Consider the following 25119-nt stretch of genomic DNA (forward strand, 5'->3'; position numbering starts at 1 on the left):
TACAGGGCCAGGGGTGCGCCATTTGGAACGCTGCTGCAACAGCGTAAGGTACTCCTCCTTCCAACGAGCCCAGAAAACCTGCTGCAGGAAGGAGACTCTCTGCCACCCATCCAGCCGATTAAAGTTTAGCGCAGTAAGGTCCGGCTCGATGAATGTTGAAGGCGGTCCGCCATTTAAAAAATGAGCCGGCGTCAGGACATCTAGATCCTCAGGATTCTCTGAAATCGACACAAGGGGCCGAGAATTAATAATTGAGGCGATGCGGCACAACAAAGTCCTTAATTCTTCAAAGCCAAGAACTGCGGGACCAACTGCACGATAAAGATGGTGCTTAGCCGTTTTCACTGCTGCTTCCCATAGACCACCAAAATGAGGAGAGCGTGGAGGAATAAATCGCCACTCGATAGACTCAGACAGGCAAAAATCGTGCAGAGAAGCCTGGTGCTCCTGGCTGAGGAATCTTTGCTTCAACTCCATAAGCTCATTCTTGGCACCCACAAAGTTGGTGGCATTATCCGACCATATCACGTCGGGGTCACCAAAATGTTGAGCTATTAATGGTTTTTAATAGCGGCCAAACGAATTAAATTCCACAGTTCAATTTTCAAGGCAATTTCAATATTTTTATTTCTCGAGGGTTCAACTCTAACCCAACTTGCAGCTGTTCCAATCAATACAATAATACAAGTACCCAAGCTTAGCAATACGAACTTAGCAATACGAACGCACACAAATGCACGATTTGCTGGTGTGCAGCAGCTCTCCAAAAAAGCTCCCCAAAGCGCATGCGCTACAAATACCAGCAAAGCGCATGCGAACGGGGAGATGTAAACAAAAACCAGAACTGCCGATAACCCGCCGCTGCTACTCAGATTTATAACATATGTGACTTATTTAGCAGCTTCGCCCTTGTCTGCTTGGCTCAACAGTGTCCTAACCAAAATTCTGCCGCTTCTTGTAGTGGACTGAGATCAGAAATCGTTATTATCACTTAAAGATAATCATATTTTCTATATGGTAGCAACATTGTTAGTATCAAAGTAAAATTCATTAAAAAATGAACATAAAAGTTAAAATTTTGCTTGTTTTTTCCATTTCAACAACGTTTAAAAAAATATTAATAAATAATTTTTATACATGATGTTGCTACAGGGCGTAAAAAAGCATGCACTTCCAAACAGTTCTTAGATGAAGAGAATCGGGTCAATAGATCAGGCCTAAGAGATTTAATTAGACTGGAAAACGTGGTTTGGAGATAAACGCGTTTGAAGTTTTTTTTTAAGTTATTATAGCGTTTAACAACCACGTAGCGTGCGTGAGATAGGTGTCTACAAGACGTTGCCATTCGAAAAATATTCGTCGGATCGTGGCTTTCATTTTTTGCAAAAAAAAAGCAAGTTCACGCCATTTCCGATAGTTCAGTTCAGGCCCGGCAGGAGTAGTGGGAGTAGTGGATAGCTAGACCCACTTGAGAAATCCCGAGTAGTAAAATTACCCACTCGAAATAATCGAATACAAATTATCGTCAAAATCGGCTGAACAACGTCGCTCTTCTACATATTTATTCAAATATGACCGACGAGCTCGATCTGGAAAAACTCGTAAATGAGTTTATTTCGCGTAATTCAAAGCGTACTAGTGTTTTTGCTTTGCACAAATAATTTTGTTTTGGGAAAATTACACGATTTTCATGTTTTTGGTAGCTTATCACTAGTTGACTACCCACCCGAACATGTCCTGCCGGTCCTGGTTCAGTTACCGATCATCCGAGTCATCCGATCCCGTGGTTTCCGACTTATATACTGCCTGCAAACAAAAGAAGGATGTTTGCATAGTTTCAACTCGATAGCTTTAAAACTGAGAGACTAGTTTGCGTAGAAACAGACAGATAGACGCACAGACGGACATGATTATATCGACTCAGGAGGTGATCCTGATCAGGAATATATAAGTTAACAATAATTAAAGCATGAAATAAATAATATTAAAATACTTATAACTATATAATTTAAGAACAAAAAATATAACAATTCAAATTGTTTTTTTTTTTTCGCGCGGTTCCCACCGCATACGTACAGCCCACCTCCCGTCCAACCGACCGAGGAACACTGCCGCGTAACGTACGGCTCGAATCGCGGGAATAGATCCGAGATAAATAAGATGAGAGTAGGAGTAAGATATCACGAGAAAGAGTGTTGCACAGATAAAGCGTTTAATATAAGGGATTTAAGATTATTAGTGGAGCAAGGTGACAAGATATGGTAGAGACTCTTGTAGCCGAACATGATACCCTGAACGGATCGTGTTGGGCATATGCCGAACTACAATGGCTGAGGAGTAGAGGACGAATGTTTCTAGTCCTTCTACTAGGAACGTTAAAATTTATGCGTGTCAGAAAATGCTGGCTGTCTACATTTCCATAAATAAGATTATATAAAAATGTATGTGTCGGGAAGCAATAAAATTCAAGGACAAACAGTGTTTTCGCGAAGTTCTAAGTTCGGGTAAATATAGAATTCATGAGAAAGGCATAGCAGCAGAGACGGTGGCAGTTTCTGCTGGTGAGTGAGGTCCGTTGACGAGTTACCGAAAGTTTTGAGATGAAAAGAGATGACGACAGAGGCTCAACTTGAGAGAATGCTGAGAGAGCAGGGTTGAGCATAATAATCGATGAGAGAAAATGCAGTAGTCTAGTTATGGTAACGAAAGTAAGTGGAACTCGCTGTGCGGCCGCATCAAATTTAAAAATATTAACGGACAATGGAAGGAATTACTGGACTTACGACATATGTATGTATATAACGTTGTAGTTATGTACTTTTAATAAAACCTGGGCGGTAGTGGTAGTGAAGACAAAGCTTAACGTCATCAGCGTACATAAGTACAAGTGAATTAGTTAAGGCAAGGTGCAAGTCGTTAATAAACAGTGTAAATAGTAGGGGTCCAAGATGGCTTCCTTGGGGCACCCCAGACGTTGCGCGGACTTAACGTGAGGTAACATCTTTTTTTTTGCGCGGTTCCCACTGCATACGTACAGCCCACCTCCCGTCCAACCGACCGAGGGACGCTGCCGCGTAACGTACGGCTCGAATCGCGGGAATAGATCCGAGATAGATAAGCGAGGATTTGGAGAAAGATATTATGAGGAAGAGTGTTGCACAGATAAGGCGGTTAATATAAGCGATTTAAGATTGTTAGTAAGGCAAAGTGATAAGGTAGAGACCATTGTAGTCCGAACATAATACCCTGAACGGATCGTGTTGGGCATATATCGAACTACAATGGCTGAGGAGCAGAGGACGAAAGTTTCTGGTCCTTCTACTAGGAATGTTAAAACTTAAGCGTGTTAGTAAATGCTGGCTGTCTATATTTCCATAAATAAGATTATATAAAAACATGACACCCAGCATCGTTCTACGATTTGTTAATGATGGTAAGTTGATTAGTAAAAGTCTACTATGATAAGAGGGGAGGTAAAGATTTGCATCCCAATTAAGTCCCCTAAGCGCAAAAGTAAGGAAGTTTTTTTGTACAGATTCAATGTGATCTTGGTGTACTCCATATTGAGGACTCCAGACACACGATCCATACTCAAGAATACTCCATACTACTCATACCAGAATCGGACGGACCAGTGATGTATATAACGTTTTAGTTATGTACGGGTCATTAAATTCTTTTGACCATCTTTTAATAAAACCAAGCACACCCATAGCTTTATTAACCATGGTAGATACATGGTCGGTAAATTTAAGTTTCAAATCTAATAGGACACCTAGATCGTTAACCTGAGTTAATCGTTCTAAGGCGTTCTCAAGAAAAAATCGAATTTTTCGAATAACTTCTGAATGAAATGTCGGATCGGGTCGATTGAGGTACCAATCGACGCGCATTTAGATCTAGAATGCGAATATATAATATGCTCAGAATATATATTCTATCTGGGGACTAAAATGTGTCCACCAGCTCCACTTTAGTGATTAAAAATTTTTTTACTTTCACCCTAATTTCTCCCAAACCAAATAACTTTTGGAATATGTTTCGACAAAAATTATCTAATTGAAACAATACCTTTCGATTGTTATATCATTCATTTAGATCGGTTGCCTACAGAAAATTTTTAATTCTTCGGCTATTTATAGAGTTTCCTCGCGCACGCCTAGGCATGCAGGTCGTCACCTCGTGGACTTCCGTCCACAGTGATAAGGTAGCACTGATCCTCAAACCCATGAAGTTTTTCACAGTCTAATCTCATCTTAGTGATTATGTTTTTCCCTTTATGGATCAGCTCGAAATATGCTTCCATATCGTAGTATATCACTAAATTCCATGAGGATGAAACCACTTCTATGTCTCCCATCGGATCTAAATATATGGACGAAGATTTGGGAATTTCTTCAAAACCATATTTTAAATCTCTGATTGCCGGGACTGCGTTTGTCAGCTGACAGCATAATGAAAGCATTATTAAGGCCAGCATCACTCCCAGCTTAGAAAATCTAGAACTTCTATATCCTATATACTGTTCTATTCTATATATTTCTCGCTTTGGGCGGGTTGGATCTACTTTGACGTGCTTCTGCGTCATCTAGATCATTTACACCAGCTAGGGGGCATATTTTATGTAATGGTCTGGTTACCACATTCTCTTGCACCCTAAGCTTAACAACTCGAACTTTTTCGTCCTCTCCTTTATGGACTTCTTCAACCTTTGCTAGAGGCCACCTCGCTGGATGGCAACTATCATCTTTTAAGATAACTACTTGACCTTTTTTTATATTTGAAGAATTTCTTTTCCATTTGTATCTTTGTTGCAAATTATTTAAATAGTCATCCGGATCTTTTTTAGTAACTTTTTTAAAATTCGTTTCACCTATTTCTGTTTTTATATCATTGCTATCCTCTTCTTCTACCTTCCAATGTCGGTCCATTTGTTTGAGCACGATACTGGTTGCTATGATAGAATTACTACCCCTGGATTTCGTGCATCCTGACTGTCCATCCAAAGATAGTTTTTTGCCCAAGAAGCATACCCTTTTTGGTTATCTCCGGCAGTAAAATTTGTGGATATAAATCCGCACCAATTACCAGGTCAATTCGACCAGGTTTGTCGAAATTGCAATCCGCTAAATAGAATCCATTCCAATCCGACTTATTTATAAAAATTTTATTTGTGGGAAGACTTTTCATTAATTTTGGCAAAACAATTGCGTTCGTGCTCACTTCTTTTGAATATTTAGAATTATTCCTGATTGTCAATTTTAATTTGTGATTTGAAACACAGGCACCTGTTGCTGATACTCCGCTTATTTCAGTGTGCGCTTTTATTTTTGGCAACTTAAGTTTTTGTGCCGCTTCTTCAGAAATTAGAGTGCTTTGTGACCCATTGTCAATCAATGCTCTAAATTTCCCGAATTCACCATCTTGACCTTTAATCTGAACATACGCCGTGGCCAACAACGCTGGTTCAGAGGTCATGCATGTATTTACATTCTCTTTTTTAAAATGCAACATGCTATGGTGTAATTTTTGACAATACGAGAATACTAGCTCGCTTGGACATTTTGAGTTTGAACTGTGCTTTAAACATCTGTAGCACCAATTCAATTTTTTAACCATATTCGTTTTTTCTTGAGGACTTAATGCTTTAAATTTATAGCAAAAAATTAATTGATGCCCGGCCATTTCGCACATCGGGCATGCTTGGTTATTTGTGTAATTATTTTTATTATTTTTCTAGTTAATAACTCATTTCCAATTGATGTCAACGAACTAAGCCGTTGATCTAAAAATTCTATGACATCTTTCAAGTTTTGAATGTCATTTGTCTTTTTTATTTGGCCATCATATTGTTGCAGAGCCTCAATATTTCTTTATAATAATATGCGCAAAAATGCAATCTGATTCTTCGGTCAGATTTGCTTTGAGACGCATCATATAAATTGATTCATTTATAGAATCAATTGTATTTTTTAAATGCCTATATGAGTCCAAATTTATTTTTGGAAGCTCAATCAGGCGGTTAAATTGGTCTGAAAATATTTTTCTATGATTCTCATATCTTTTTATGAGCAACTCCCAGGCTGCATCATAATTATTGCCTGAGCCAAGCAATAAATGGGAGACCACATTTCGTGCTTCCCCTTTTAGAGCACTTTTAAGGTAGCTTAGCTTCAAGGATGAGCTTAAATCCATTCTTGAATGCACAAGCTCCTTGAATAATTCATAAAAATGGTCCCAATCTTTGGAGTTTCCAAAGAAACTGGGAACCTCAATTTTTGGTAGGGTAGCTAGTTCGTCCATTTTAGGATTACTACCTTCTACCTTTTCTAATCGACCCACTTCGATTTTATCATTCATGAGCTCAATGTGTATTTCCACATCCTCTCTGAGCTCTTTTATTTTGGGCATATATTTATTATTAAGCCCTTCAATATTTATTAAATCGGACACTGTTTCTACTTTGCTGAGAAACATTTTTAATTTTTTAACTCTTATCGGAAAGGTTTCAGCTTTTCTTTCCTGGATTTCTATATAAGTTTGCTCGAGGTAATCCTCGAGATTCTTTATGGCACCCTCAAGCCTAGAAAATAACTCATCCTGGCCAATAATTTTTTTAATTTTTTCCTTAGCGGACTTGAATTTTGATAGCATGCTATCGAAATATTTAGTAAAATATTCGTGCTCTACAGCACCAAGTTGAACCAAATGATTATGGTTCGTACAGGCTCTAAGCTCGATGTTTTTAAGTGATTCCCTATCCTCTTCTAAATAAGAATTTTTGGCGAAAAGCGCATCTACTTGCCGGGTGAGACGCACCTGGTCTTCTATAATAGCGATTTTTTCTTTTGTCGACATATTGACTTTTTTTTTTTAATTAAAATTATATTTAAGTTATAAAACTAAAAGACCAAACTTGCCGATGAATATAGTTTCTGCTGTTGGTTTGGTGATTTTGTTGTCGCTGTTGATACTGCTTCTTCTTTGGGTGTTGTCACTGCTGCTGGCTGATGTTGCTGTTGAAGTTGGTGTCGCTGCGGATGTTGCTTCTGCGTGGGTGACTTTTTTCGGCCGATATTGCTCCTGATGTTGCTCGGATGTTGCTTCTGCTTGGGGTGCTTATTGCTGCTTTAGCTGATGTTTCTGTTGATGGTGGTGTCGCTGCGGATGTTGCTTCTGCGTCACTGTTGCTGTTGCTTATGCTGATTTTTTTTTTTTTATTTATTTATTTTTTTTTCCGATTTAAAAATTTGGTTTTTTTTTTTTAAGTTTGTTTGTCCACAATTTACTCTTCTTTTAAACTTTTACACGTTTACTCTTCTTTTAAACTTTTCCGATGTACTGCCTCGGATACGCCAACACACAATTTTTATATTTTATATATTTTTATATATATTTTTATTATTCCGGTGTCGTTCCAGAAAAAACACGATAGAAGAAAATATTTATTTATTTTTGTTTTTCCTTTCGATTCAATTATGCTCATTGGCATTTATATTATTTTATTCTCTGTGTTCCTTACCTCTTGGGGGGAAACAACAGAGGACCACGATATTTAATCTGAGCTCTTTTTTACCCAGATCGCAGCCTTATTTTTTAGCTACCCTGGGCTGAGAATTTAAATTTTTTCTACAGCCACCTATAGGTGCCAGTTTTTTAAACCTGAGTCTCTTACCACAGGGGGAAAAACGTCAGGGTGTCTCGATGGACCAAATGTTAAGAGGAGCCCCTTAAATGATGGTGTTACTCCAATGAGTTCCGTTTAAAAACTGTTTTTATTTCTTACAATTCTCTTACAAGAAACATACATGAAAATCTTAAATCTATTTAAAACTACTTATCAACGGACTGCACGCTGACATGCTATGTGACCATTTCTTAAGTGCTTCAAGTGCACCACATAAATATTTGGTTAGACTGCAGGAGATCGTCTTTCAAACCATGCTGTTAATCACTTATTCCCATGGGTCCGATCTCCTACATTCTATGTTGAAATTCTTATCGTTTTGAAATATGTTTTGACAAAAATTATCTAATTGAAACAATACCTTTCGATTGGTATATAATTTATTTAGATCGGTTGCCTACAGAAAATTTTTAATTCTTCGGCCTTCTCCACCAAAGATTGCAATTTACAAATTGATTTGCGTTAACTCCTCTTGTAAATTTAAACTGGTCCTTACTAGGGTCCCAATCTAGCACTAAGGTTTTTACAAATTCATCTTCCTTCATGCTAACTAGTTTATTATCTACTGAATTTTCTTTTTTCGTTCTCGCCTTAAACCCAGAGTATGCTCGTTCTTTAGAGATTAATTGAACTATGATTGTGGCATCTTCTATTAAATTCGCTCCTAGCATGAGGTCGTCCATATAATAATCAGTTTTTATTATTTCCCCAATCATTTTGTTTTCGCAATTTTCACCTACATCTGCTAATACTCTAGTTGCTAAATATGGGGCGGAAGCGAAACTATAAGGAACCGTAGTTAGTTTTTAGGTTTTCACTGTTGTTTTGGGGTCATCCCTTCACAATATTGAAATATTGAAATTTTTCATCTTTATGTTTTATTTTAATTTGTATATTTAATACCACATATTCCCTCTTCCGCCAATTTACAATTATATCGAAAATATCTTTTTGAACCTTTGGTTGTACTCACATAATATTATTTATGCTTTTTTTATTACTAGTTTTGACTGAAGCATCAAAAACTACTTTTAATTTTGTTGTGAGACTGGCTTCTCTGATAACTGCTTCGTGAGAAAGTTAAAAAATATTTTCTTTCATTATTTACTTCTACCATATGTCCTAAGTCAAAATATTCTTTCATAAATTTTGAATATTCAATTCGAAGATTTTCATTTTTTCCTAAGTTCATGAAACGAGCCATTGCTTATTTTTTTGAGACTGCTAATGTTGTATCTTCTTTAAAAGGTATAGGTTAGGTTAGGGTGGTGATGCTAGGGGGACATAGAAGACCCCCCCGCTTCCACTTGAGCCGCTAGGGCTCCTTGTGCTACCGCTAGGGCAAGGGTTTCACCGAAGTGTTACCCATCATGATGAGTGGTGGCTTGGTCGACGGACACGCAGTAATCCGTACCCCCCTTAGGCATAAAGTGATGCAGGTCCAGTCTGGTGTGACCAAAACTATTCTTACTCCATAGATTCGCCTCTCGCAGTCTTATTGCCGCCAGAGTGGCTATCTTTACCCCCATCAGTTCTACCGGTAGTAGGTCAAGGATGATATCTAGGGCGTCGCTAGGCGTAGTGCGTAGACTGCCTGTTATACAGACTTCCGCCATTCGCTGCGTCTTCCTGAACCTCTCCCTGCATAAGGCGTTGTCAAGGGCTGGCCACCAGACCACAACTCCATAGAATAAGATTGGTCTGATGATCGCTGTGTATAACCATCTGACTATCTTTGGGGACATTCCCCATTTCAGGCCTACCGCCTTGCGGCAGGTATAGAGTGCTATTGCCGCTTTCTTAGTCCTATTTGCGGTGTTCAGCTTCCAGTCCAGTTTCCTGTCAAGTGTGATACCTAGGTACTTCGCACTATCACTAAGAACTAGTGTTTCCCCTAGGAGCTTCGGAAGCCTTAGATTTGGTATTTTGTACTTCCTGGTAAACAGCACGAGCTCTGTCTTGGACGGATTGACTCCCAGCCCGTTCCTTTGCGCCCGGGGCGACAGAACTTCGAGCTTCCCTGTCATTAGGTCGCATAGTGTTTGTGGGAATTTCCCTTCGAAGGCAATAGCAACATCATCCACGTACGCAATGATCTCACAGCCGCCACCCTCTAAGGATCGCAGTAGGCTGTTACCGCCACGTTCCAGAGTAGTGGTGAGAGTACACCTCCTTGCGGGGTGCCCCTCTTGACGTATCTTCGAATAGTCGAACCTCCAAGAGTAGCCTCGACACTCCTGTTGACCAGGATCTGCCGTATTAGGTGAATTGATCGGTCGTCTATTCCAAGTCCCGTCAGTGCATCAATTATTGAGCACAGCAAGATGTTGTTGAAGGCCCCTTCTGTGTCTAGAAAAGCAACTAGTGCGTATTCCTTAAAGTTGATCGCTCGCTCGGCGATCATAGTGATTTGTGCAGGGCTGTTTCTGTTGATCGACCTTTTGTAAGCATGCTGAGAGCATGAGATGTCACTTGGGTTAATGGTTAGATGGAGATGGAGACTCAAGAGTCTTTCCATAGTCTTAAGGAGGAAGGATGAAAGACTTATAGGTCTGTAGTCCTTAGGGGTGCAGTGGGATGGTTTGCCCGCCTTGGGTATGAATACAACCTTCTTGCACAGCCACGCCTTTGGTACCATACCAGTAGTGAAGACTGTACTGAAGATTTTCTTGATCCATTTCCTTAGGTTAAAACCGGCCCTTGATAACTGAGCCGGTATAATACCGTCTGGGCCCGGAGATTTGAAGGTTTTAAAACTGTCTATTGCCCATTTAAGATTTCTGTCACTAAGTAGGTAGTTGAGTGAGCTCTGGTGGCCCTGGCGACGCATCACCTGGGTTGTTCCTCCCGATGAGCAACCTGGGAAGTGTGTGTTGATAAGGGTCTCCAGGGATTCCTTGCTTCCACGTACGCAAGGTTGTCCACCGCCCATCCGTGCTCTTAATATAACCTACGATGGGGGCTGTAGTAGAGAGAATTTGTAGAGTAGAGGCTGTAGTAGAATTAAAAGGTATAGCTACAATATATTTTCCATTCGAATCTTTTTAGTACATTTTTTAAAATTCGTTTCACATATTTCTGTTTCTAAGTCATTGTTATCTTCTTTTTATACCTCCCAATATCGGTCCATTTGTTTGAGCTTGATACTGGTTGCTATAATTGACTTACTTCCCGTTAATTTCGTGGATCCTGACACGGTCCATCCAAAGATGGTTTTTTGCCCAAGAAGCATACCATTTTTGGTTATCTCCGGCCGTAAATTTTGTGAATATAAATCCGCACCAATTACAATCGAATTTGTATATGCGCAAAATGCAATCTGATTTTTCGGTCAGATTTGCTTTAAGAGGCATCATATAAATTGATTCATTTATAGTATCAATTGTATTTTTTAAATGCGTACATGAGTCCAAATTTAATCTTGGAAGCTCAATGAGCCGATATAGTTGGTCTGAAAATTTTCTATTATTTTCATACCTCTTTATGAGCAACTCCCAGGCTGCATTATAATTATTGCCTGGGCCAAGCGATAAATGGGAGACCACATTTCGTGCTTCCCCTTTTAGAGCACTCTTAAGGTAGCTTAGCTTCAAGGATGGGCTTAAATCCATTCTTGAATGCACAAGCTCCTTAAATAGCTCATAAAAATGGTCCCAATATTTGGAGTTTCGAAAGAAATTGGGGACCTCAATTTTTGGTAGGGTAGGTAGTTCGTCCATTTTAGGGCTATCACCTTCTACCTTTTTTAATCGACTTACTTCGATTTTATTATTTATTAGCTCAATGTATGGGAATATATTTTTTATTAAACGCTTCAATAATTATTAAATCGGACACTGTTTCTACTCAGAAACATTTTTAATTATTTAATTATTATCGGAAAGGTTTCAGCTTTCCTTTCCTGAATTTCTATATATGTTTTCTCGAGGTAATCCTCGAGATTCTTTATAGCACCCTTGTTGGGACTTGTGCCAGCATCAAAAATCATAATTATTTCTATTTCCATTCTCTCAGTGTAACCAGCCGCAGCGGTCCACTAATTGCCCGTTATCAGCTGCTCCATATTCTTTGTTTCTCCCAGATTCGCATGCGCTTTGTTGTTCTTTTGTAGCGCATGCAGTTTGGGAGCTTTGGTGGAGCTTCTGCGCAAGCTCTTAGGTTTTATGACTTGTAATTCGGCATTGTTTTCGACCGGCCGCGGAATTTGTTTTGGGGTTAAATTGACCCAATAAAAATATTGAAATCGAATTGTGGATTGTGTATTAATTCGGTCGCTATCAAAATTCTGATAGCTCAACATTGGTGACCCCGACGTGATCGCGCTTTAATTGATTTGTGATCATTAAAGTGCTTAAAGGAAATCTTGCAAAGGAAAACTTGTTGCTGTTGTTTCCATTGCATTGCACCTTGCACAAAAACAAATTGCATAATGGAGTCTGGAGATGTAGCTAGTGCCTCGGTTCCTGCAAGCAGGGAAAGGCTTTTGCGCCGAAGAGCAGAGGTGACCTACCAGGAGATGGAAGCCCTGCATAACAAGGTCAAGGCTGCAGTTCAGAAGGAAGATTTGACCATCATGGTACTGGAGCCGTTGGAAATTGCGTTGCGCAAGAAATTTACCACACTCCAGGATGAGTTAGAGCGATTGAGCTCTGTTGAAGTCGGGAGTGAATTATGCTGGAAGTTCTCCCAGCTTACCGCTGATGTGCGCTTTGACATTCAGGTGGGAATTGCAAAGCACTCCATGAGGGTACCTGCACACTCCACTTGTCTCGACGGCCCCAATGGTCGTCAATGGCAGAACCAACCATAGCGGTGGTGAAGGTGCAGGATGGTCTGTTGGAAAAGCGTCGCTCATGCAGTCAGGATTACCCGCTGGACTGCGACATCCAATCGGGTTCTCAGGTTTTTAAATTGGAGCGAAACCTGAACAAGGATCACGATAGCCAGGACGTGTCCAATTGCGTCTCATCAGTGCCCCTGCTATCCACCGCTCCCCCCGTGATCGCTATTTCAACGTCGCATCTGGCAGTTGTCTGCGATGGATTTTCTGCAGCTGCTGTACTTAATCCCTCATCTGGCTCGGGATTTGGATTATTGTCACCGTTGCCGATTAAGTCAGCACCCAGGTCTGACTCCATTCTGAACTCTAGCCTGCACCCTTCCAATGGGGGGAGGTCGTCCGCATCGCTGCTGCCGCCGTCTGCAGCTGCCAAGGTGGCTGCTGCTCCAGCCGTGAAGGCTCCCGATCCTGCAATCGAAAGGTGCGCCTACGCGCAATTTCGGAAAGATGTTTCCTTCCACTCTCGCCACTCTGTTGACGCTTGGCTCGAGCGCTCTCTGGATCTGGATGGACACGGCAGCCTCCAACTGAGAATTATGGACCTTGAGATCATCAGCAATATTATGTGATGAAGCTGCCCCATGCCCCTAAGGATTTTTTTTGTTGAAAGATGGAATTCAACGGGGGGAGGATGTTGGGACTTGTGCCTTACTGCATCCAATTTACTGCATCTGCTGCGTCAAGCCGTGAAAGGATGCTGCGGAGACGCGCAGAGGTAACATGCCAGGAAATGGAGGTACTGCATCGGAAGGTCAAGGCTGCGATGCAAACTGAAGATTCAACCATTCTGACCCTCGAGTCTATGGAGAAGCGTCTGCGCGACCGTTTCACCACGCTGCAGGAGGAATTGGAGGAGCTAAATTACAGCGAGATCGGGAGCGATTTATATTGGCGATTCTCTCAGCTGGCTACAGACGTGCACGTTGACATCCAGGTGGAGGTGGCCAAGCGTTCTATGCGGGTTGCTGCTCACTCTACGCTGTTAGATGCTACCAATGGTGCTGGGATTTCAAACGCTCCATATAGGCCTGCTCCCTCATTGCCCCCGTTGCCAATGCCAACATTTAGCGGCGGCTATGCTGAGTGGCCGGATTTCTGCGCCCTATTTAGGACAACCATTGACAGCCACCCGCACTTGACCAAGATGGAGAAGCTCAGGTGGCTCATTTCCTGCGTGCGGGACTCAGCCCTGGAGACTGTGAGGGCGCTTGAGATTACCGACGCTAACTATGATGTTGCCCTCGACCGTTTGCGCAACCGTTTCAGCAACCGTCGCTTAATCTTCCAGGCTCACATCAACGAGATCCTGCAGTTAAGGGCGGTTGAGCCGGGATCCGTTGCTACTCTTCGAGAATTATCCGACCGATTTAATGGACATATGCGGGCCCTTATGAGTTCCGGGACGTCGGCCGAAATTCAAGGATGCCTCCTCATCCAGATCATCTTTCAAAAGCTGGACCCTGCCACAAAGGCCAAATGGGAAGACTCTCTGGCAGGAAGCACTGATGATAGCCTGCCAACTTGGGAATCTATGGCTCGGTTTCTGGAACAAAGGTGCCGTACCCTGGAGAGGGTGGATTTGGCCTTAGCTCCGCATTTGTCAGCGAACCAAGCGCGCCGACGTAGGCCATTTAACAACCGATCCTGCATGCTCCTGAATGCTCCGCCTGCTTCGTGTGCCCTGTGCGGCATCCTGGCACACGCTGTGCCTTCTTGCCCAAGGTTTCTCGCCTTGTCAGTTGAGGAACGATACGATGAGGTCCGATGTCTTGCCCTCTGCTTTGTGTGCCTCAAGTCTGATCACTTGGCCCGCGGATGCTCATCCTCCCGCTGCCCAACTTGCAATCGCCGACATCATGCGCTATTGCATCCTTGCGAGCGTTTATCTAGCGCCACTTCCGTTCCTGCTTCTGGATCGAATCCGGCCAATGTAGCTGGGGTTGCGACCTCTCAGGATCCTCCTGCTAATGCTCTTGTTGCACAGGATCGCAGCGCTGAAATAGTGTTCTTGCCCACCGCCCACATTCTCGTCCGTGGCAGATCAGGAGCCTTTCTTCCTTGTCGAGCGCTACTTGACTCCGGCTCCCAAGTTCATCTCATCACATCACGGCTGGCCAGCCAACTTCAGCTTCATCGGTCCAAATGTTCTGTAGCAGTGACTGGCCTTGGAGACGCTGAGTTTACTACGGATGGAGCATCTGTTAACGTTTCACCTGAAGTCTCGCCTATCCACGTATTCCGTTTACATTGAGGCAATTGTGGCGTCTCACATCATAGAGCGTCAACCTGGCCTGAACTTAGATGTGTCCAATTGGAAGGTTCCCGCCAATGTGGTTCTAGCCGACCCGGACTTCCACCGAGCTCAGCGTGTGGATCTGCTGATTGGATCAAGCCTGTTTTTTGATCTGCTCTCAGTCGGGCAAATCCAGCTGGGAGACGGTCTGCCTCTGCTGCAGAAGACACGTTTTGGATGGGTAGTTTCTGGAGGAGGTTGCACCCCGGAAAACCCTCGCTTCGCCGCCTCATGTAGGATGATTCCTGCTGACCCAGCAAACTCTGTTGACGATCGCCTCGATTTTCTTCTCCGCCAATTCTGGGAAGTGGATGCCTGCACTGCGCCTATCGTTCACGCTACTAAGGAGGAGCTCGATTGCGAGGCCCACTTCGTCATGCACCACGTCCGTCTTGAATCTGGTGCCTATTCAGTTCGCCTTCCAATCAAGCACAGTGTGGAGCTGTTAGGGGAATCCTACGCATAGGCTTTGCGTCGGTTCCATTCACTTGAGCGCAAGCTGGATCGTCATCCGAATTTAAGGACCCAATATTCGTCTTTCATCAAGGAATACTTGGATCTGGGTCACATGTCTCTGGTGCCGCAGGAATTGCGAGAGAATCCTGCGGATCTAGATGTCCTGACGCCGGCTCATTTTTTAAATGGCGGACCGCCTTCAACATTCATCGAGCCGGACCTTACTGCGCTAAACTTTAATCGGCTGGATGGGTGGCAGAGAGTCTCCTTCCTGCAGCAGGTTTTCTGGGCTCGTTGGAAGGAAGAGTACCTCACGCTGTTGCAGCAGCGTTCCAAATGGCGCACCCCTGGCCCTGTAATTGCTGTTGGAGACATAGTCCTGGTGAAGGATGAAAATCTACCCCCAATGAGGTGGCCTCTGGCCAGGATACTGGAGCTGGTTCCTGGGCGTGACGGAGTGAACCGTGTAGCCGTTCTCAAAACAGCGGTTGGAATGACTAAGCGTGCGGTGTCACGGTTGTGTCTGCTGCCTGTCAAGGATTCGGTTGAAGACCCAGCCTTAACATCCTCCCAGGGGAGGATGTTGAGCCAAGCAGAAAAGGGCGAAGCTGCGTAAAATAAGCTGCATATATTATAATCTGTGAAGTGGCGGCGTGTTATCGGCAGTTCTGGTTTTGTTTACTTCTCCCCGTTCGCATGCGCTTTGCTGGTATTTGTAGCGCATGCGCTTTGGGGAGTTTTTTTGTAGAGCTGCTGCACACTAGCAAATCTTGCATTTGTGTGCGTTCATATTGATAATTCATATTGCTAAGCTTTGTACTTGTGATTTGTTATTGATTGGAGTTTTTGCAAGTTGGGGTTAGAGTTGAACCCTCGAGAAATAAAAATATTGAAATCGAATTGTGGATTGTGTATTAATTCGGTCGCTATCAAAATTCTGATAGCTCAACATTGGTGACCCCGACGCGATCGCGCTCTAATTGATTTGTGATCGTTAAAGTGCTTAAAGGAAATCTTGCAAAGGAAAACTTGTTGCTGTTGTTTCCATTGCATTGCACCTTGCACAAAAACAAATTGCATAATGGAGTCTGGAGATGTAGCTAGTGCCTCGGTTCCTGCAAGCAGGGAAAGGCTTTTGCGCCGAAGAGCAGAGGTGACCTACCAGGAGATGGAAGCCCTGCATAACAAGGTCAAGGCTGCAGTTCAGAAGGAAGATTTGACCATCATGGTACTGGAGCCGTTGGAAATTGCGTTGCGCAAGAAATTTACCACACTCCAGGATGAGTTAGAGCGATTGAGCTCTGTTGAAGTCGGGAGTGAATTATGCTGGAAGTTCTCCCAGCTTGCCGCTGATGTGCGCTTTGACATTCAGGTGGGAATTGCAAAGCACTCCATGAGGGTACCTGCACACTCCACTTGTCTCGACGGCCCCAATGGTCCCACTGCTTCGTCAATGGCAGAACCAACCATAGCGGTGGTGAAGGTGCAGGATGGTCTGTTGGAAAAGCGTCGCTCATGCAGTCAGGATTACCCGCTGGACTGCGACATCCAATCGGGTTCTCAGGTTTTTAAATTGGAGCGAAACCTGAACAAGGATCACGATAGCCAGGACGTGTCCAATTGCGTCTCATCAGTGCCCCTGCTATCCACCGCTCCCCCCGTGATCGCTATTTCAACGTCGCATCTGGCAGTTGTCTGCGATGGATTTTCTGCAGCTGCTGTACTTAATCCCTCATCTGGCTCGGGATTTGGATTATTGTCACCGTTGCCGATTAAGTCAGCACCCAGGTCTGACTCCATTCTGAACTCTAGCCTGCACCCTTCCAATGGGGGGAGGTCGTCCGCATCGCTGCTGCCGCCGTCTGCAGCTGCCAAGGTGGCTGCTGCTCCAGCCGTGAAGGCTCCCGATCCTGCAATCGAAAGGTGCGCCTACGCGCAATTTCGGAAAGATGTTTCCTTCCACTCTCGCCACTCTGTTGACGCTTGGCTCGAGCGCTCTCTGGATCTGGATGGACACGGCAGCCTGCAACTGAGAATTATGGACCTTGAGATCATCAGCAATATTATGTGATGAAGCTGCCCCATGCCCCTAAGGATTTTTTTTGTTGAAAGATGGAATTCAACGGGGGGAGGATGTTGGGACTTGTGCCAGCATCAAAAATCATAATTATTTCTATTTCTATTCTCTCAGTGTAACCAGCCGCAGCGGTCCACTAATTGCCCGTTATCAGCTGCTCCATATTCTTTGTTTCTCCCAGATTCGCATGCGCTTTGTTGTTCTTTTGTAGCGCATGCAGTTTGGGAGCTTTGGTGGAGCTTCTGCGCAAGCTCTTAGGTTTTATGACTTGTAATTCGGCATTGTTTTGGACCGGCCGATGAATTTGTTTTGGGGTTAAATTGACCCAATAAATTTATTGAAATCGAATTGTGGATTGTGTATTAATTCGGTCGCTATCAAAATTCTGATAGCTCAACAACCCTCAAGCCCAGAAAAAAGGCATCCTGGGCAATAATTTTTTTATTTTGTCCTTGGCGGACATAAATTTTGATAGCATGCTATCGAAATGATTTTTTGTAAAATTTTCGTGTTCTATAGCACCAAGTTGAACCAAATGGTTGTGATTCGTACAGGCTCTTAGCTCAATATTTTTTAGTGATTCCCTATCCTCTTCTAAATAGGATTTTTTTTGTTAATAGGGCCGGGTGACTTGCCGGGTGAGACGCACCTGCAATTTTTTCTTTAGTCGACATTTACAATTTTTTTTTTGTTTAAATTAAAATTTAATTTAAGTTATAAAACTAAAAAGAAAACCAAACTTTTGATGTCGCTGCGGATCCTGCTTCTGCTTCGGATGTTGTCACTGCTGCTTTGGCTGATGTTGCTTCTGCTTGTGTCTCTGCTGCTTTGGCTGATATGATTTTCTTTTTTTTGATGTTTTTCGTTTTAATTTTTGTTGATGTTTTCCGTTTTAATTTTTGTTGATGTTTTTTGGTGTATATATATATAAGTTAACACCCGGCACTCTCGCCCCCCCTTGCTCAGCACTATTCGCCCCCTACTACGACTACGCCTCGAACTCAAGTGCTGTGGGTTCAAGTACATCCGGGTATGTCACAAGTGTGCAACTATGTACGCTGACTAGAATGTTGCGGGAAAGCTGATACACACCCTGAATGTTACGCTGACTCTTGACTCCGGATAGCTGACACTTCACCCGCTGACACCACACACGCCGACACCGCACATGCTGACACCACACATAGTGTTGGAGTGGGTGATCGGCCGATATCGAACTGTCGATCGGAGGGTCACAACTCCGGGAAGTCAGTCTATTCTTGACCGCCGAACTACGAAGCTGAACCAACTCCAACATTCTCCATCGACATATAAAAATATACCCCTTCCGTTAAATAAGAACTTACAAAACCTGTTAATATTAAGCGACACGAATAAATTGTACTCCCAACGTTATCCAAAGATGAACCAACGACCTTTCATCAGGTGAACCATGGAAGGACACCTTAACTGGCGCCCGAGCAGATAAGTAGAATGAATGTGAATTATGGGAGTTAAAAAAAATTTTTTTTTTCCAAAACAAAAAAGAAAAATGAATAAAAAAAGGTATAAAAGTGTAAAAATCTTTCTCAAAATAAAAAGAAAAGAGAAAGAAAAAGTGGATAGGAAAGACTATAAAAGTAAAGTAATAAAAATAATAAAAATAATAAAAAAATTGAAAAATAGATAGAAAAGTGCAAAAGTAAAGTAACGTAAAGTTTTCTCAAAATAAAAAGAAAAGAAAAAGAAAAAATGGTTAGGAAAAAATATAAAAGTAAAGTAATGAAGACGTAGAGTTTTCTCAAGATAAAAAAAAAGGAAAAGTAAAATAGATAGGAAAAAATATAAACAAACTAGCAAAGATTTTTCTCAAAATATAAACAAAAGAAAATAGGAAAAATAAAGAGCAAAAGTAATATAAAAGTAAAAGTGTAAAAATATAAGAATAAATAACAAAAATTTTTCTCGAAAAAAAAAAAAACAAAAAAGGAAGTAGGAAAAATAAAGATTGCAACAGGAAAAGTAAAAGTATAAAAGAATGTAAGGAAAGTAATAAAATAAAATAATAAAAAAGTATCGCACCGCCTCCAGACTGGCTCCTGGGTAAACCTCCCCAAGCGACGCAATCATTCGCTTGTAGAGGCTTACAGACCTCGCATCTTGGCACGCTATCACCTTGATGCTACCCTGGTACCACCCTGCGTCTTCGCAGTCTGGTGGAGGTCCTCCGCTCTTGAGCATCTCCTCCATGAAGCGCCCATGCAGCTCGTTCACCACCTTCCGCCAAAGCTCTTTGGGAATCAGGCCATCTTTGGAGCCATTATCAACGACCCCAATGATGGTCCTGCCCTTAGTAACTTCGGCGAAGGATCTGTTACTTTGCTGTGTCTGCACCTTCTTCTTCTTAGCTAGGGGCGCTCCACCGTCGGTCGACCTCTGCCTTTTCGCACTTTGTGCACTCTCCTTGGCCGAGTCGCCTACTCCTGTCGGCTTCTGTGGGTCCAATCTGGCCCCCGCTCTTGCTGGCTGAAAGGCAGACAGGATCTCCCTCGCCCAATTTATTATTTCAGCCTGATCAGGATTGGATTCCGCCGATGGGTCTGCCCTCATCAGGATGAAGGCCGCTCTCCTCCTAGCCAGCAGTCGTCGGACCGGGGCCTTCCTTAGGGGTGCCGCCGGTGCGAGAGGAGCTCGATCCTGGGATCTTGCCCCCCACACCGTTCGGTGGTCCCATAGTGGGCCCCGTTTTGGGGGTCGGTGCCTTGGCATCTCCCCCTACACCGGCGCCGCTCGCCTCCGGATGTTGTCCCTCAGTGGGGAGCTTCGCCATCCCAGCATCTCTTTGGCCTCTATCTGCCTTGGAGATTGACGGATCCGTGATCCCATTTTCGGACATTTAGGGAGTTCCGTTCTCCACTATTTGTTTTTGTTTTTATATTGCAGTTCATTTTTGGACCCACGAGTAGGCGGGAAGCGGTTCGTCCATTATGATATAGCCCGCTTATCATGATAAGCCTGATTGAAACTGAGGGGTCGGCCGGTCCCCCAGAGTCCGCATGTTAACGTCCGTGCACGCCCCCGGACATGCATCCCTCGGCATATGCTGTTCCACCTTGGATTGGGGTGATTTGAGGAAGGGAGTATTCTTCTCCCCGCCCGACTACAATTCGCCAGCGTCCTCGGCAGAGACATGACCTTACCGGGACCTGTTACCAGCCGCCCTCACGTGGAGAGTATAGTCGCACTACCATCGGTGTACACAGTTACGGCACATGAGCTCATGCGTTTCTCCCCCTGTTGTACCCGTTGGCTGACGGCCATATATATATAACGGCCATAATATATAATATAAAATATAATACAATTTTTTCATAGGTATATAATAATGATAACTCCCATCTTCTTAGGGTAGCATGCCTGTAAAGATACAAAAATCAAAAATTTTAGCTGGTTTCAAAACGAATTCCAACGCACACATGAAACCGTGTATGTGAATGTGTGAGCACGCATACATATAAAGATCGGTTAAACAGCGGAAGAACCTTCTTGATGATGCGCCTCTCTGCGACTGAACAACCATAAAAGTTAAATGAGATTATGAGCGTAAAAATGAGCGTAAGAATGAGAGTAAGATTCTCTCTGGGGCCTCCGGGGGCCTGTCGCAAGAAATTTTTGCGTCCATTTTCGTTGTATGAAATGAGAAGTCTATATGTTGTATGGTTAGTGATACAACACACAGAACGAAAACTAAAAGTATGCAACACAAAAGAAAAGCTAAAAGTATGCAACAGAAAGAATAAAAAAATATAACAAAATTTGCGAAAATATGCAAAAAATATAATACAATTTGCGAAAATATGCAAAGAATATAACAAAATTTGTGAAAATATGCAAAGAATATAACAAAATTTGCGAAAATATGCAAAGAATATAACAAAATATGCGAAAATATGCAAAAACAAGAAAGGAAAGCTAACTTCGGGCGGAGCCGAAGTTGATATACCCTTGCAGATCAGTCGCAGTCCGCTAGGTGGCGCAACGCATATTATATTATTAGATATATAGAAGATCGTATATAGTCGGCCGATCCTTATGAAATTTGGCAAATCAGATTATTTTGTCCAAAATAGAATCTGTACCAAGTCCCATCTTTCTAACTTAAAAAACACCAAAGTTATGCCAATTTCGATCGTTGTATGACAGCTATAGGATATAGTCGGCCGATCCTTATGAAATTTTGTACATAAAATATGTTGGTCAAATATAACATGTGTGGAAAGTCCCAACCCTCTATCTTAAAAAACAACGAAGTTATGGCATTTCCGATCAATCAGTTATATGGCAGCTATAGGATATAGTCGACCGATCCCGGCCGTTCCGACTTATGTACTACCTGCAAGGAAAATAAGGATGTGTACGGACAGACGGACAGACGGACATGCTTATATCGACTCAGGAGGTGATCCTGATCAAGAATATATATACTTTATAGGGTCGGAGATGTCTCCTTCACTGCGTTGCACACTTTTGACCAAAATTATAATACCCTCTGCAAGGGTATAAATATAACAAAATATGCGAAAATATGCAGCAAAGCAGCACCCGTAATACACGTTCACTTTACACCCTGTTATAATTAAATAATATTGAATTCTGTTATTCCACATATTTAAAAAATTTTATTTTTTCTCATCATCAGAAGAATTTAAAGAAGACCAACACGAACACTACAATATTGATACACTTATGCTTGTAAAGGGTGAGTAAAGCGCTTCTCCTTTTCTCCTCAAGTCAAATAAAGATTGAAAATTCTCTTTTATTATAACCATAATCATTAAAATTACAAATACTAAACTGTATTGCAAGAATTTAAAGAATTGAATTACTTACATACCTATTATTTTTATAAGACTTTACACGTCATTCTCTTGTGGCCCCTTAACACAATTTCTATAATATTTTTTCCGAAACAAAATATTTTTCCCTCCCTTTTAAAATGGAAGAAATCAAATCTACCCTTCAAAAATTCGACGAGAGCCTTAAGACCCTATTAGACCAGGTTATAGGAGTAAAGGAAGATATTAAGAAAGTCGGGACAAGGGTAGCCACGCTGGAACAAGAACACGAAAAACGGGTTTATCTAAGTTGTATCGACAAATTTATAAAATTCGCCAAACTCTGTCCCCTACAATCCAAGGCATCAATGCACCTCCGCGAAACACTGTTGGAGGCCCTCCATTACTTTACGGTGCCTAGAATGATAGTGTCGGACAATGAAAGGGGTCTCCTCTGCCCTACGGTACTAAATTACCTCCGGACGTTGGAGATCGAATTATATTATACCCCCACTCAAAAAAGCGAAGTAAACAGCCAAGTGGAAAGATTTCATTCGACCTTCTTGGAAATTTACCGGTGTTTGAAATTCGAACATCTTAAATTCACAAGTGCACAGTTAGCGCTGATCGCAAAAAGCCCGTTGACCTATTCTTAAACCGCGTATCGCGCATTAATTATCAGGGTTTATCGAACTTCTAGGAAAAAACGCTTGACGTTAGAGGCCTGATCGAGCGAAACCAGACTATGGCCAATATAGGACATAATAAAAATAGGACTGAACCTAGACAATATGAGTCGGGGGATAAGGTTTTCGTCGCTAATAAGCAAATTAAAACTAAAGAAAAACAACGTTTCAGACCGGAGGAGGTACAAGAGAATCGTGGAGTCACGTTAAAAACTAGATCAGGAAAAATTTTGCATAAATCAGACTTGAGGAATTGAAGAGCGCTTTATGAACCTCTCTTTTTTTTTTTTTTAAATACACAATATACTCAATACACAATATATAAAATATTTTTCTATTTTAACACACACACAAAAATTAAACATACTACACCAATATTATAAGTATGAATAGAATATACACAAGCTTTTCTTTCCTTCTCGATGCTCCGCAAGTCTCACAATCATCGGCCTCACATCAGCCGCGCGCATATTCAGGTATGACGCACCCGTCGTTCCCCTGCAATAAGGAACAGTGTGGCGGATCAACGGAGTGTTTAAGCTGGTACATGTCATCGACCTATCAAGGATGATGCAACTAGTAGACGACACCAGCCGGGACGCGGCAACCCTGATGGACCAACGTGTTAGCACAATAACGAGACACTACCTGGAAGGAAGTAACAGAGAAGGAAGGAAGTAACAGAGTGGAAGGAAGTAACAGAGTGATGAGGCCAACATCAGAGCGGAAGGAAGTAACAGAGTGATGAGGCCAACATCACGGAGAGCTCGAGCAATAAACTGGCTGGGTTCAGCCTGGAAATGGATTGCAGGATCACCTGACGCGGAGGACTGGAATGCGATACTCAACTCGGAAAAGATGATCATCGAAAACGGCGATTAGCAAATTCGGATCAACGCTCGACTCTTCGACGCCAGCCACAAATCAATCCAACAACTGAATGATGTGGCGGCGAGAGTCAATGCGATAGACGGCGACCTTCATGCAGTTACGACGACGCTACACAAGGCAATCATCTTGGCTGTCCAAGTAGCAGAAGTCACAAGGGCATGCCAAATTGCCAAAACTGGGGTGACAAATTCGAACCTCCTGGATCATGAAGAGATTGAAGCTATACTCCTGGAAGTCAACGATCTCCCGTATCAGAACGCTGTGGAAGCAGTGGAATTTTTCCGGCCAACTTAACTCTCCAATGGCACGACACTACTGTACATCTTAGCCCTGCCCAAGGTATCTAATAAGAGATACGAACTTGTACACCTTTATCCAACGGTATCAGGCTGGAAACAAATAGTGCTCGAACACCAGAAGCTCGCACTAAATGGAGGAGAGACATATGCAGTAGTGGGCAGCTGTTCCTCCATCGGTAACATCACAGTCTGCCCAGAAAAGGATTTAACGGCCCTAGAAGAAAGCTCATGCATTCCACGGCTCCTGAAGGGTGGCCATGCATCCTGCTCATACCTTCGGAGCAATGAAGAAGTCGTGCAGATGGTCAAGGATGGGACATTATTCCTCTCCAATTATAATGGATCAATAACAACATCCGAAAGAGACTACCAATTGGAAGGGACGTACATTGTCCAATTTAACAACGAAGTCATCACAGTCCGGGACAAAAACTTCACCGCCTATTCCGCAAATCACCCTATGGCCTTACCACCAGTACTGACCAACATAACAGTAACTGGCTATCGACCTTCCCTTGGATACGTCGATGACGTCAACGCCCAAAATATACAGCTAATGTCTGGCGTTTCACGAGGCGTAACGCTTTCCTTTGTCTTGGATGTTTCGCTAACAGTAGTGGTCTTCTCGATCTTGTTCATCATCTGGAGGAAGTTGACCTCCACCAAAGGAATACCAACCACGAGGGTTATAATCGAGGACCTGGAAAACCCAAAGAGGATGTCGACAACAGCTCACCATTCTGCCAATTGATCTGCGGGACGCAGACTTTTAGAGGCGGAGGAGTTAACACCCGGCACTCTCGCCCCCCCCTTGCTCAGCACTATTCGCCCCCTTGAACTCGACCTCAGACTCTTAAACCCCAATCCACAGCATAAGCAATTCCCAATATTCAAGTGCTGTGGGTTCAAGTACATCCGGGTATGTCGCAAGAATGCAACTATGTCACAAGTGTGCAACTATGTACGCTGACTAGAATGTTGCGGGAAAGCTGATACACACCCTGAATGTTACGCTGACTCTTGACTCCGGATAGCTGACACTTCACCCGCTGACACCACACACGCCGACACCGCAC

General features: G+C 42.8%; 1 protein-coding gene across 1 annotated transcript in view; it reads left to right on the top strand.

Annotated features, from left to right (window-relative positions):
• Nucleotides 1-24854, top strand: part of LOC116656339 — a 27346-nt gene extending 2492 nt beyond the window's left edge. Inside the window, exon 2 of the mRNA XM_032455761.2 lies at nt 23288-24854. Within this exon, the coding sequence (XP_032311652.1) occupies nt 24345-24794 (450 nt within the window). The 5' untranslated portion in view covers nt 23288-24344 and the 3' untranslated portion in view covers nt 24795-24854. The remainder of the gene's footprint in view (nt 1-23287) is intronic.
• The last annotated feature ends 265 nt before the right edge of the window (nt 24855-25119 follow it).

This window comes from Drosophila ananassae (assembly GCF_017639315.1).
Source record: "Drosophila ananassae strain 14024-0371.13 chromosome 4 unlocalized genomic scaffold, ASM1763931v2 tig00000061, whole genome shotgun sequence".
Taxonomy (NCBI): Eukaryota; Metazoa; Arthropoda; class Insecta; order Diptera; family Drosophilidae; genus Drosophila; species Drosophila ananassae.